The sequence below is a fragment of the Pseudophryne corroboree genome, chromosome 9, assembly GCF_028390025.1.
Source record: "Pseudophryne corroboree isolate aPseCor3 chromosome 9, aPseCor3.hap2, whole genome shotgun sequence".
Taxonomy (NCBI): Eukaryota; Metazoa; Chordata; class Amphibia; order Anura; family Myobatrachidae; genus Pseudophryne; species Pseudophryne corroboree.
Window position 1 is genome coordinate 56,572,293 of NC_086452.1, and position 14,854 is coordinate 56,587,146.

The 14,854-nt window shown below is 47.0% G+C and overlaps 1 protein-coding gene across 9 annotated transcripts in view; it reads left to right on the forward strand.

Moving 5' to 3' along the window:
- The window catches only part of ST3GAL3 (ST3 beta-galactoside alpha-2,3-sialyltransferase 3), an 810,547-nt gene that overhangs the window by 729,230 nt on the left and 66,463 nt on the right, over positions 1 to 14,854 (forward strand). For all 9 annotated transcript variants that reach the window (XM_063939361.1, XM_063939357.1, XM_063939363.1 and 6 more), the window contains one exon: positions 14,616 to 14,710. In XM_063939361.1, coding sequence (XP_063795431.1) covers positions 14,616 to 14,710 — 95 coding nt within the window. The remainder of the gene's footprint in view (positions 1 to 14,615; positions 14,711 to 14,854) is intronic.

Below are 14,854 nucleotides of genomic sequence, written 5' to 3' on the forward strand. Positions count from 1 at the left end.
AGCGTGAGTAAATCTGCTAAAAGCAGCTTGCGAGCGAACAACTCGGAATGAGGGCCATAGCGTTGACTATAGCGATCAACTTATACCTGGTGGTCATAATAATAACCGTGTAGTGTGGTAAATTAAGTATAGTACATCTGAAGTAAAGTCTGAAAGTCTCGTTTGTAATCATGATAATAAATAGCAACTTTTATTGCTGCCTAAAATCATTAAGATAGAGCAATATAAACTGTGGGCAAAGACTTTTGCAGGCTAATGTATATTTAAATAATGCATATTTCCTGTGCCCCTGCACTGCTGTCACCCACTCTATTATTATTATTATATAGTGTGCTGCATTAATCTGCTGCATGGTGTCAGGGTCTCTTAATGATACACCAACATCTAAGGCCAAGGGACAGCTGCAAATGATTAATATTCTCTGTACTGTGCTGCACTGTATGGCGGTGCTTTGGAAAATATAATAATACAGGTGAACTTGCATTGACCTCAATGTTGAGATACAGGCTAGCAGTGCATCCTTCCGCTGTACTCACTAGGGGGCTGATTGGATGTCAGACTGATCTCTGGCACGGACGCAGTCGCAGAGTGGTGGTCATTCAGAGATGTTCGCTCGCTGCCGATTTTCGCAGTGCAGCGATTAAGTAAAAAAACGACAAAAATGCGCATGCGCTAAGTACTTTCACACAAAACTTTGTAGATTTACACAAGCTCGAGCGACGTTTTTTCATCGCTCGAGTGATCGTAGTGTGATTGACAGGAAGTGGGTGTTTCTGGGCGGAAACTGGCCGTTTTCAAGGGAGTGTGCTAAAAAACGCAGGCGTGCCAGGTAAAAACGCAGGAGTGTCTGGAGAAACGGGGGAGTGGCTGGCCGAACGCAGGGTGTGTTTGTGACGTCAAACCAGGAACTGGTAGGTCTGGAGCTACTCAGAAACTGTAGCAAATTATTTAGTAGCAGTTCTGCGATTCTTTCGTTCGCTATTTTGCTAAGCTAAGATACACTCCCAGAGGGCGGCGGCCTAGCGTTTGCAATGCTGCTAAAAGCAACTAGCGAATGAACAACTCGGAATGAGGGCCAATGTTTGCACACAGCGCTTGCGCAGATGCAGATTTAGGCATTTTTGCATATGTCTGTCCTATTATGATTCAGGTGGATCTTGGCCGGATTTGTCTTTCCGTGAATATGGGTGTCATTTGGCGCCAACAGTGCAAGCACACGGAACCACCCTGACTAGTGGGGACAGAGAAGGGAGGCCTGTTTGTGATGGCTCTCTTGCACCTATGCTGGTGCAAGTGCAGATACTATTGATTGTGGTTTTGGCGGTTGGTGTGAAACCAGTGGGCGGCATGGGCTTCCGCTAGCAGACGCACCTTCCCCCGCATTAGCAGTATGGATACTTGCATTAGCATAAGGTAGTAAATCAGGCACAGAGTCAGCCCTAGGAATCCTATACTGACGGCTGTATCATATGCTGGCTACTACAGTATGTCTGTTAGATGCAGATGTATAGTAGAACTTAGGAGACTTTCTTGCTATTCAACATTCACCTTTACACATTATCTGTTTATTTTATCTGTTCATTGAATCAGCTTTAAAGTTCGAAAGTTGCAGTAAACTTCTGCAGCAAGTTGAACAGATCACATTCAGGCTGACGTGCTACAGTGTATTTAGTACTTTCATTGGTTTAGATTTTTCAAGGGAATTAGAATTGCGGGCGTGTTACGGATTAGTGCACTTTTTACATCCAAGTGCAATGATAGTGACCAAACCCTATAGCGTGAGACGTAAATAGGTCTTCTGTTTCCCCGAGGAAAATAAATTCTGATCTATTACAACTGCTCAATAAAAAAAAACCGTAATAGACTATCGCACACACTGAGGTTTTGCCAAAGCTCTTGGCTGAAACAAAACTGGAGGCTCGCAGCGAGTAGTGCCAAAAAGTCTCTTACACGGGAATATTTGGCTGTGTGCGTTTTCTGGGAGAATATTTTCTATCATACACAGATGTCCAGAATTAGGTACAAACATCGCATCCCGTGGGGCTGGGAGAATAGTATTTTAGAGGTTTGGCTTTCATATCATTTATTTACATACGGCTTTTTATATTTGCCTCTCCAGTAACATGACTGGAACTGCTTTGTTCCATGTGAGAACAAGGAAAGAATAGATTATATTGATGGGAGATCTTATTATTAGGTTCATGTCACTTACTTTGTGAGGAAGACAATTGTACAAATGAGAGGCAGCAGAAGACAATAATGGCCTCATATTCTGCAGCCATAGAAGACCAGATATGCTCGGCTGCCCGGTAAAACTGTCCGGGAGCGGTATATGCGTGACCCTACTCATGGATGATGTGGTTATGGAAAGTACTCCGTACTAGTAACTTCAAGCTTCTTGTTAAATATTCTAAATGGGCCTACCTCACAGCATTGCTGGCAAGGTGATCAGTAGAGGCCACATCGCAGAGGGGACATGCCCAGGTCCATGGAGTCAGCACACCTATGCATCAGGCTTATCTAGCAGGCTGCTCCATACCCCTCTTTTGTTCCATCCTACCATCTTTTCTGTGGGTGCCGGCCCCGTTTTGTAGGCGTGCCACAGCCAGGTTCTATGCCTTCCGACATGGATTTCCCGACCCCGGCAGAGGAGTTCTGGCAGTCATTCTGAGTAAGGTCAGGCGAAGGAAGGCTGGGACCATCCTGACCAATAGTTGCGATGGTGATTCTATGTTGCATTTTCAGAAGCAGCATCGATGCCGGCAAGAGGCGTCTTTTGTCTTCAGATGCCTCCTGCAGCATTTTTTCACATTGCTGCTGTGTCCATCTCTTGAATTACGCCGTATATACTCTTTGGTAAATAGGCCCGTAAAGAATATAGGGATATATTTATAAAACACCCAAGAACATTACAAAATTTCATACACCCAACTCTAACCTACCTTTAAAATAAAGCACAGTCATGCAAACAAAACACACTACAGACTGAGCGGACGCCAATGGTATTACGTGCCCTGGGAATTGACCTGTGTACTGAGATGCTGCTTAGAACGCTTGTTGCTGGGGTTGGGCTGGCTGCATTAATGCTCAATTTACCAAAACACATCATTTGGGGGTGAAGAAGCTTGGGATTAGATGACCATGTCAGGGTGTTCCTAACTATTGCGTACAGGGAAGTCCGTACTCTACACTTTCTGGTCGAAACTAAATGTTGCAGAATGAGAATTTGGAATGAGCTTGTAGAGGTGAAGAGAGCCCCCTCTGGGGCGTTTCCGGGCGGTACGGCCTCTTTCCTTCTGATGGTTTATAGGGGTCATTAATCGGAAGTCATCCTGAACGTTGATGGAACTGATGCTTTTTGCAACTTCCAGGTGACCGATTTGCATGTTTGTAGATGAAGGGACAGAAAAGGTCCCCGTAACACATTTCCATATATGCAAATGAGCTTATTTACCTGCCACAGGTGCACACGCTGTGCTTTTCACTTTTGTGGGATAGTAGAAATGCACATGATGGTTGCATTAATAGATGACCATGTATTGTCTGTTAGTTACACAATGTTGCATCAGTCAGTCTCACATTACTTACAGTACATGTCCAAAAAATCCAACGCATGCAGGTGATGCCTCATGCAGCATTAGGTGCTGATTCGGAGTCTAGCGCTGTTACCAATGTGTTAGCGTCTTTTGCTGCAGTCGCGCCTTTATGCAGAATGGCTGAGACGCCAACTTTGAGCGTTTGCAGTCGCAGCCCATGCTACAGTCTCTCCAATGGCATACGGCCTCTAATGTGAGCTATTAAGTGTCTGATTCCAAAACAACGTTAACAACACACTTGCGACACTTCCGTAACACGCCCATAAGAATTAATATTTCTGAGCGTTTGCGTAGTCCCCTTCCAGTCACCATCTAAAAACGCCCAACACATTCCAGAGTCCGTTCAGCTCAATCAGTCCTGCGACCTCCTTGAGACGCGTGACTGACAAATTTTTTAGGTATTAAGATGCAAACGTACTCGCAAAATATTGCCAATGGATAACTTGGGGTGGAATTCAATTCAATTAACGGTTTTGCTATAAAAACAAGTTTTTTATCGCAACCTGCGAAAAGCAGGTATTCAGTTGTCTGAAAACGGACCCACGATAATTCTCCATGGGTTTTACTGCAAATTTGTATTCACCCCATCTGAGCAGATTAAAAGTTGGGGAAAATTCCTATTTTAAGATAGACACCCCTGGGACACCCCCCTGAATGATTAATTAGGCTTTTGAAGTTTATAATTCTTTTTTATTAGCCAACAATGACATGAGGTGCGTTATGAGTGGGACAAGTGTTTTTAGTCTTGCAGGTGGGAGCAATTGTTTTGGTTTTTTTTTAAGTGATTTAAAATCAGAATCAGCTTTATTGGCCAGGTGTACTCACGTACACTAGGAATTTTTTGTGGTACAATGCATCGCCAAGCAGCAACATGTAAGGGGAATACATAGCATAAGAAGGGGGAAAAACGTAGCATACATTACAAACATTACACGTATGAGTTTATACTGCACATTGTAACTGTACGATAGACTCGACATATTAGACATATTATACATGTAAAAATATAAACGAGGGCTACTTAGCAGAGCAGCACCGAGGCAGCCATCCGATTTAAGCAATACATCAAAAGACAAACCACACAGACATAAAAAAAAATTACCCAAATATATACTTATACCTATTTTTATGTACCCCCAATTTAATTTGAGCGCTTCTTTTGTTGGAAAACACTTGCTTTCTATCATTTTTCCACTTTTTTAGAAAAATGCATATAACAGCCATTTGACAGATTTTTTTTTTTATTGTGACCACTAATACACTTCTATACTGTTAATCTGTATTAGTTTTGCTTTTTTGTGGGTACAGGCAGATCTCCCAATTTTTACCTACACTTTGCTCTGGTTTTGCTAGCAATAATTATCGCAAAAATCCAGTTTTCGTGAATTTGCAATAGGCTATGTCAAATCGCGGGATCACGTTGTACCCCCGAAAAGCCGCTTTTCGCTGCACTTTTCTGGCAATAGCTGTAAAAAAAAGTCAGATCGCTGTAAATGACCGCGTTTTTGCGGCTGATTGAATTCCCTCCATAGGCTACAATTCAGGATCTCTCCAGCTTTGGCCGCCTATGCCCTGGTGTGAGATTTATAGTCCATGCAGATGGTTAGATTTAGGGGTAAAGGGAATAGCCTGCAAATTGCAGACAGCCACGAGATTTTGTAGGTTTAGACCCTAGATTTAAAGCAGCAATTTTTTAAAAGACAAACATGTTTTTTGTTTGTTTTGTTTTTTATCAATCTATTCTTTAAATCTAGCACTCAGTTACCGAAATCTTGCAGCCACCTTAAACCCACAGCTCGTTACATTTACCCCTAAGTGTATTAGATTAGGTGTCATCCTTGACTCTGAACTGTCCATTGTTCCCCACATTCAATCTGTCTCAAAATCATGTTACATGCATCTAAAAAACATCGAAAATAGGACCATACTTTACACAAGACACTGCAAAAACTCCATTCCATGCTCTCATTATCTCCCGCATTGATTGTTGCAATAGTCTTACCAAGAAGAGACTCTCACCACTACAATCCATTCTGAATGCCACTGTGAGGCTAATCTTCCTCTCTAGACGTTCATTGTCTGCAGATCCAATATGTCAGTCCCTCTATTGGTTACCTGTATTCTACCGTATTCAATATAACATTCTTTCTCTGACGTCCTAGTGGATGCTGGGAACTCCGTAAGGACCATGGGGAATAGCGGCTCCGCAGGAGACTGGGCACAACTAAGAAAGATTTAGGACTACCTGGTGTGCACTGCCTCCTCCCTCTATGCCCCTCCTCCAGACCTCAGTTAGAATTTTGTGCCCGGCCGAGCTGGATGCACACTAGGGGCTCTCCTGAGCTCCTAGAAAAGAGAGTATATTTTAGGTTTTTTATTTTCAGGGAGATCTGCTGGCAACAGACTCACTGCTACGTGGGACTAAGGGGAGAGAAGCGGACCTACCTGCTTGCAGCTAGCTTGGGCTTCTTAGGCTACTGGACACCATTAGCTCCAGAGGGATCGAACACAGGCCCAGCCTCGGTCGTCCGGTCCCGGAGCCGCGCCGCCGTCCCCCTTACAGAGCCAGAAGCAAGAAGACGTTCCTGGAAATCGGCGGCAGAAGACTGCGGTCTTCATCAAGGTAGCGCACAGCACTGCAGCTGTGCGCCATTGCTCCCCATGCACACCACATACTCCGGTCACTGATGGGTGCAGGGCGCTGGGGGGGGGGGGGGGGGGGCGCCCTGGGCTGCAATATGAGTACCTTGCTGGCAAATACCACATAATATAGTCATAAAGACTATATATGTGTAAAATACCCCTGCCAAATATACATTTAAAAAAGCGGGAGAAGTCTGCCGGAAAAGGACGCTCCCCAGGCTCTCCCCTGCAGTTTCCAGACTACATAGGGTAAAAAAGAGATGGGGGGGCACTAAATTTAGGCGCATATAATATATATATAGCTGCTATAGGGAAAAATCACTTGTGTAGTGTGTATCCCTGCATTATATAGCGCTCTGGTGTGTGCTGGCATACACTCTCTCTGTCTCCCCAAAGGACTTTGTGGGGTCCTGTCCTCGTTCTGAGCATTCCCTGTGTGTGTGCGGTGTGTCGGTACGGCTGTGTCGACATGTTTGATGAGGAGGCTTATGTGGAGGCGGAGCAGGGGCCGATAAATGTGATGTCACCCCCTGCGGGGTCGACACCTGAATGGATGGACATGTGGAAGGAATTACGTGACAGTGTCAACTCCTTACATAAAAGGTTTGACGACATAGCAGATGTGGGACAGCCGGCTTCTCAGCTCGTGCCTGCCCAGGCGTCTCAAAAGCCATCAGGGGCTCTAAAACGCCCGCTACCTCAGATGGCAGACACAGATGTCGACACGGATACTGACTCCAGTGTCGACGATGATGAGACTAGTGTACATTCCAATAGAGCCACCCGTTACATGATTACGGCAATGAAGAATTTGTTGCACATTTCTGATATTACCCCAGGTACCACAAAAAAGGGTATTATGTTTGGGGAGAAAAAACTGCCAGTGGCTTCTGATGAATTAAATGAAGTATGTGAAGAAGCGTGGGCTTCCCCCGATAAGAAACTGGTAATTTCTAAAAAGTTACTAATGGCGTACCCTTTCCCGCCAGAGGATAGGTCACGTTGGGAGACATCCCCTAGGGTGGATAAAGCGCTCACACGCCTGTCAAAGAAGGTGGCACTACCGTCTCCGGACACGGCCGCCCTAAAGGAACCTGCTGATAGGAAGCAGGAGGCTATCCTGAAGTCTGTATATACACACTCAGGAATTATACTGAGACCGGCTATTGCTTCAGCATGGATGTGCAGTGCTGCAGCTGCGTGGTCAGATTCCCTGTCGGAAAACATTGATACCCTAGACAGGGACACTATATTGCTAACCGTAGAGCATATTAAAGACGCTGTCTTATACATGAGAGATGCACAGAGGGATATTTGCCGGCTGGCATCTAAAATAAACGCAATGTCCATTTCTGCCAGGAGAGGATTGTGGACTCGGCAGTGGACAGGAGATGCAGATTCTAAAAGGCACATGGAAGTTTTGCCTTACAAGGGTGAGGAGTTGTTTGGGGTGGTCTCTCTGACCTCGTTTCCACAGCAACAGCTGGGAAGTCAGCATTTTTACCCCATGTTCCCTCACAGCCAAAGAAAGCACCGTATTATCAGGTACAGTCCTTTCGGCCCCGGAAAGGCAAGCGGGTTAGAGGCGCGTCCTTTCTGCCCAGAGGCAGAGGTAGAGGGAAAAAGCTGCAACATACAGCCAGTTCCCAGGAACAAAAGTCCTCACCCGCTTCCTCTAAGTCCACCGCATGACGCTGGGGCACCACAGGCGGAGCCAGGTACGGTGGGGGCCCGTCTCAAGAACTTCAGCAACCAGTGGGCTCGTTCACGGGTGGATCCCTGGATTCTACAGGTAGTATCTCAGGGGTACAAGCTGGAATTCGAGACGTCTCCCCCTCGCCCTTTCCTCAAATCTGCCTTGCCGACAGCTCCCCCGGACAGGGAGGCAGTGCTGGAGGCGATTCACAAGCTGTATTCTCAGCAGGTGATAATCAAGGTACCCCTCCTTCAACAAGGACGGGGTTACTATTCCACAATGTTTGTGGTACCGAAACCGGACGGTTCGGTGAGACCCATTTTAAATTTAAAATCTTTGAACACTTATATCAGAAGGTTCAAGTTCAAGATGGAATCGCTCAGAGCGGTGATTGCAAGCCTGGACGAGGGGGATTACATGGTGTCACTGGACATCAAGGATGCTTACCTGCATGTCCCCATTTACCCTTCTCACCAGGAGTACCTCAGATTTGTGGTACAGGACTGTCATTACCAATTCCAGACGTTGCCGTTTGGTCTGTCCACGGCACCGAGGGTATTTACCAAGGTAATGGCCGAAATGATGATACTCCTTCGGAAAAAGGGAGTTTTAATTATCCCGTACTTGGACGATCTCCTTATAAAGGCGAGGTCCAGGGAACAGTTGTTGATCGGAGTAGCACTAGCTCGGGAAGTGCTACAACAGCACGGCTGGATCCTGAATATTCCAAAGTCGCAGCTGGTTCCTACAACGCGTCTACTGTTCCTGGGGATGGTTCTGGACACAGAACAGAAAAAAGTGTTTCTCCCGGAGGAGAAGGCCAAGGAGTTATCATCTCTAGTCAGAGACCTCCTATACCAAAACAGGTGTCGGTGCACCACTGCACGCGAGTCCTGGGAAAGATGGTGGCTTCTTACGAAGCAATTCCATTCGGAAGGTTCCATGCAAGGATCTTTCAGGTGGGATCTGTTGGACAAGTGGTCCGGGTCGCATCTTCAGATGCATCGGCTGATAACCCTGTCTCCAAGGACCAGGGTGTCTCTGCTGTGGTGGCTGCAGAGTGCTCATCTTCTAGAGGGCCGCAGATTCGGCATATAGGACTGGATCCTGGTGACCACGGATGCCAGCCCTCGAGGTTGGGGGGCAGTCACACAGGGAAGAAACTTCCAAGGACTATGGACAAGTCAGGAGACTTCCCTACACATAAATATTCTGGAACTAAGGGCCATTTACAATGCCCTAAGACAGGCAAGACCCCTGCTTCAACACCAGCCGGTGCTGATACAGTCAGACAACATCACGGCGGTCGCCCATGTAAATCGTCAGGGCGGCACAAGAAGCAGGATGGCGATGGCAGAAGCCACAAGGATTCTCCGATGGGCGGAAAATCATGTGTTAGCACTGTCAGCAGTGTTCATTCCGGGAGTGGACAACTGGGAAGCAGACTTCCTCAGCAGGCACGACCTCCACCCGGGAGAGTGGGGACTTCATCCAGAAGTCTTCCAAATGATTGTACACCGTTGGGAAAGGCCACAGGTGGACATGATGGCGTCCCGCCTCAACAAAAAGCTAAAAAGATATTGCGCCAGGTCAAGGGACCCTCAGGCGATAGCTGTGGACGCTCTAGTAACACCGTGGGTGTACCAGTCGGTTTATGTGTTCCCTCCTCTGCCTCTCATACCCAAGGTACTGAGAATAATAAGAAGGAGAGGAGTAAGAACTATACTTGTGGTTCCGGATTGGCCAAGAAGAGCTTGGTACCCAGAACTTCAAGAAATGATCTCAGAGGACCCATGGCCTCTGCCGCTCAGACAGGACCTGCTGCAGCAGGGACCCTGTCTGTTCCAAGACTTACCGCGACTGCGTTTGACGGCATGGTGGTTGAACGCCGGATCCTGAAGGAAAAGGGCATTCCGGAGGAAGTCATCCCTACGCTGATTAAAGCTATAAGGAGGTGACCGCAAACCATTATCACCGCATATGGCGAAAATATGTTGCGTGGTGTGAGGCCAGAAGGGCCCCAATGGAGGAATTTCAGCTGGGTCGATTTCTGCACTTCCTACAGTCAGGGGTGACTATGGGCCTCAAATTAGGTTCCATTAAGGTCCAGATTTCGGCTCTGTCGATTTTCTTCCAAAAAGAACTCGCTTCACTGCCTGAAGTTCAGACGTTTGTTAAAGGAGTGCTGCATATTCAGCCCCCTTTTGTGCCTCCAGTGGCACCTTGGGATCTCAACGTGGTGTTGGATTTCCTTAAGTCACATTGGTTTGAGCCACTTAAAACCGTGGAACTAAAATATCTCACGTGGAAAGTGGTCATGCTGTTGGCCTTGGCTTCGGCCAGGCGTGTATCAGAATTGGCGGCTTTGTCATGTAAAAGCCCTTATCTGATTTTCCATATGGATAGGGCAGAATTGAGGACTCGTCCCCAATTTCTTCCTAAGGTGGTATCTGCTTTTCATTTGAACCAACCTATTGTGGTGCCTGCGGCTACTAAGGACTTGGAGGATTCCAAGTTGCTGGACGTAGTCAGGGCCCTGAATATCTATGTTTCCAGGACGGCTGGAGTCAGGAAAACTGACTCGCTATTTATCCTGTATGCGCCCAACAAGCTGGGTGCTCCTGCTTCAAGGCAGTCTATTGCTCGCTGGATCTGTAGTACGATTCAACTTGCACATTCTGCGGCAGGACTGCCGCATCCTAAATCTGTAAAAGCCCATTCCACAAGGAAAGTGGGCTCTTCTTGGGCGGCTGCCCGAGGGGTCTCGGCTTTACAACTTTGCCGAGCTGCTACTTGGTCGGGTTCAAACACGTTTGCTAAGTTCTACAAGTTTGATACCCTGGCTGAGGAGGACCTTGCTTTTGCTCATTCGGTGCTGCAGAGTCATCCGCACTCTCCCGCCCGTTTGGGAGCTTTGGTATAATCCCCATGGTCCTTACGGAGTTCCCAGCATCCACTAGGACGTCAGAGAAAATAAGAATTTACTCACCGGTAATTCTATTTCTCGTAGTCCGTAGTGGATGCTGGGCGCCCATCCCAAGTGCGGATTGTCTGCAATACTTGTATATAGTTATTGCCTAACTAAAGGGTTATTGTTTACAGCCATCTGTTGAGAGGCTCAGTTATTTTTCATACTGTTAACTGGGTATAGTATCACGAGTATACGGTGTGATTGGTGTGGCTGGTATGAGTCTTACCCGGGATTCCAAAATCCTTTCCTTATTGTGTCAGCTCTTCTGGGCACAGTATCCTAACTGAGGTCTGGAGGAGGGGCATAGAGGGAGGAGCCAGTGCACACCAGGTAGTCCTAAATCTTTCTTAGTTGTGCCCAGTCTCCTGCGGAGCCGCTATTCCCCATGGTCCTTACGGAGTTCCCAGCATCCACTACGGACTACGAGAAATAGAATTACCGGTGAGTAAATTCTTATTTTTACTCACACACAAGGCCATTAACCATACTACACCAACATACATCTCTTCGCTTATCTCAAAATATCTCCCAACCTGACCTCTCCACTCTGTACAAGATCGACGTCTCTCATCCGCGCTCATTACTCACTCCCACGCACGATTGTAAGACTTTCTGCGGGCTGCACCCACTCTGTGAAATGCCCTATCACGCACAGTAAGACTCCCCTCTGATCTCCAAACCTTCAAGCGTTCCCTGAAAACTCACCTCTTCAGACAAGCTTATCAAATTCCAGAACCGCTCACATTACCTTCATACCTTTCATATTTAATTATATCCCCACTGTACAGTCCACACCATACTTACCGATATTTTAAATCTCCTCTCCGGGAGATGACCGGAGAGGAGAAGCAGGTGGGCGGTGATGAGGGAGGAGCCAAGCTGATTACATCAGCAGGCCCCGCCCACCCACCGGAAAAGATGGTAATTGGATGAAATTTGGCTAGGGGCGGGGCTAAAATGACGCGATTAGCATCTGATCGCGTCATTAGGCTCCGGCCGGGACCGTGATTTTACGGTGTTATTCTCCCTATTCTGCCCACTTCACTAGGAAGTGGGCAGAATGCGGGAGGGGTGCCCACTCTTCCGGGGGCTGCGGGGGATTACCCGAAAACCGGGTGTCTCCCGCAGAATCCGGGAGAGTAGGTAAGTATGGTCCACACATATCGTCACATATCTTCTCTTCCTTCACTTTCCCATCCTCCTGACCCTGGTTCATCATTGCTGTGATGTGATATCTTGCAGCCCACCGAGAACCCTTGTAATCTGGCGGACAACTATACAATAGATAGCACCATGCCTATTTCTCTATAGAGTGTAAGAGCAGGGCCTTCCTCAGGGCTGCCGTGAGAAATTATGGGGCCCGGGACTAACAAAATAGACAGGGCCCCTCCCTCCCACCAAAACATTCTGCTGCTCCACCCTAATGTGATGTCATACATTGTGACGATACATATAGGTGGAGTCTTATGGACCTACAGGAATGGGTCACAGAGATCTGCCCAGATAAGGCTTGTTTTTAGAAGTCCTCCCTGCACATCAGCCTGCTGTTGATTCACAGACTGGTGCAGCTCTACAGGTATTTGCGGTAGGAGCCAGGGGTGGGCGCCCCTCTCTGTATGGGCCCGGGACACCAGTCCCCACAGTCCCCCCCTGATGGCTGCCCTGGCCGTCCTACCTCTATGACTGTTATTACCCAGTTTTGTTTTATCATTGTTTCCAAATGTAAAGAGAAATGGAATATGCTGCACTATATAACGAAACTGTTAATAAATAAATAATATCTAATTGATTATCACACATTAGCGAGACTGACAGTAGGGCTTTGGTGGGAGGTAGGCGGTACATAGGTGGTCATTCCGAGTTGATCACTTGCTAGCAGTTTTTAGCAGCAGTGCAAACGCTATGCCGCCTCCCACTGGAAGTGTATTTTAGCTTAGCAGAAGTGCGAACGAAAGGATCGCAGAGCGGCTACAAAGTTTTTTGTGCAGTTTCTGAGTAGCTCAAAACCTACTCAGCGCTTGCGATCACTTTAGACTGTTCAGTTCCTGTTTTGACGTCACAAACACCCCCTGCGTTCGCCCAGCCACGCTTGCGTTTTTCCTGGCATGCCTGCGTTTTTTGAACACTCCCTGTAAACGGTCAATTGACACCCAGAAACATCCACTTCATGTCAATCACTCTGCGGCTGCCATAGCGGCTGAAATGCATCGCTAGACCCTGTGTGAAACTACATAGGTCGTTGTAATAGTACGTCGCGCGTGTGCATTGCGCCGCATGCGCAGAAGTGCCGTTTTTTTTAACCTTATCGCTGCACAGTGACCGAAAGCAGCTAGCGATCAACTCGGAATGACCCCAATAAGCTTATACTCTGAGAGCAGTGATAATAGTGTGCTTTATATCATACTGTCATTTTGTCACTAGTCAGCTGTAAAGTAAAACAAAAATAGTTATTCTGGCTTTAGATACACTTCTTACTATTGCCTCTTTCTCTCTTTCTGTCATTATACTCTGCTTTTAAGTTAATGTAACGACGTTCATGTTACAAGCTCTGTAATACCCAGATAAATAATGCAGGGCACCGGTCCTTTTGCTGCTGTCAAAATCAATGAAATGGTGACAGATAATGTTTCTGTTAAATTACGATCCCTGTCCCAGGAGTAGAATCCAGTGCAATAATAACATTTACTCACGACAAGCACATGATGCAGTTTCCCCAGACCAAGAGCTATGTCCCCCCCACCCCCCCATAGCCGGGCTCCAGAATAACGTGACTCTACCACCACAAACTCTCCGTCTTACGTTCGTTTGCCAGAATCTCCCTGCATCTGCCAGACAGATCTGCGTATTTCTAGGACTGTTGTTGAGATGAGGAGATGGGTCCCCCGGGAGGGATTCACGTAGTCACTGAGGCTTCTCTTTTGACCTCTACACTATGATGACACAGGGATGGGGGGGGGGGGGGGGGGGGGGTGTTTATGGTACATCTGTCCAAACTCTGGTGGTTTCCTCGTATGAAGACAGACAAGTGTACAAGTCGGTGGATATTACATCTCTCCTGTGTAATGGGTTAGACCGCAGAGCACGTACGCAGTGACACTGCAATAAATGTCACTTACACAAACAGTACAGTATTATGTATCGGTTGGTCTTCAGGTTGCCGGCGGCCGGTCTCATGGCGACCACCATACCGGGCCGGAATACCGATATCTTTTCTTCCTCTTGGGGGTCCACGACACCCCTGGAGGGAGAATAGCACCGTGCCCTCAAGGGGCTCATTTGTGCTCGCCCAGCTGTCAGCATACCGGCGGTCAGGATTCCGGCGCCGGTATGCTGGTCGCCGGAACCCCGACTGCCGGCAAATCATACTACACCCTTATGTATCATATAAACACGTAGTGCAGCCATTCGCACGCAGCTCTGTAGCCGATTTACACGTTTATCTATATGTGCCCGAATTGGAATCAATGATTGGTGATCAGTCAGGAAATTGGCAAAATCCAACATGTTAAAAATCACCGATCCCCATAATTTTTTTGGTGGGATTGGCAAATTTGACTTTCCCCAATCCACTGACCCAGGCATCGGGAGAACGGCGAATTGCCCCCATACCAGCCTGATGTTTGGGTCCCTTATGACCCTATAGACAATCTGTAGTGCAGAATGTTTATGTATGGCCATGGTTATGTATTTTATACCGTTTGTCTTACAGGTTCTCAAGACCAGCGCCAATGTTTCTCGACGACTCTTTCAGAAGATGGGGAAAGATCAAGGAATACGTTCCACCTTTTGGGATTAAAGGACAAGGTAAAACCCATGTTCTGTGCACTGATTTACTGCTTATTCTAGGTGCAAGCGGATTTCATAGAGGAATTGGGTCAGCACCAAGCGGAACCATTGTTTTATATTGTAATTGCTATACAGTAACTGATACTTGAATTCTCACACAGC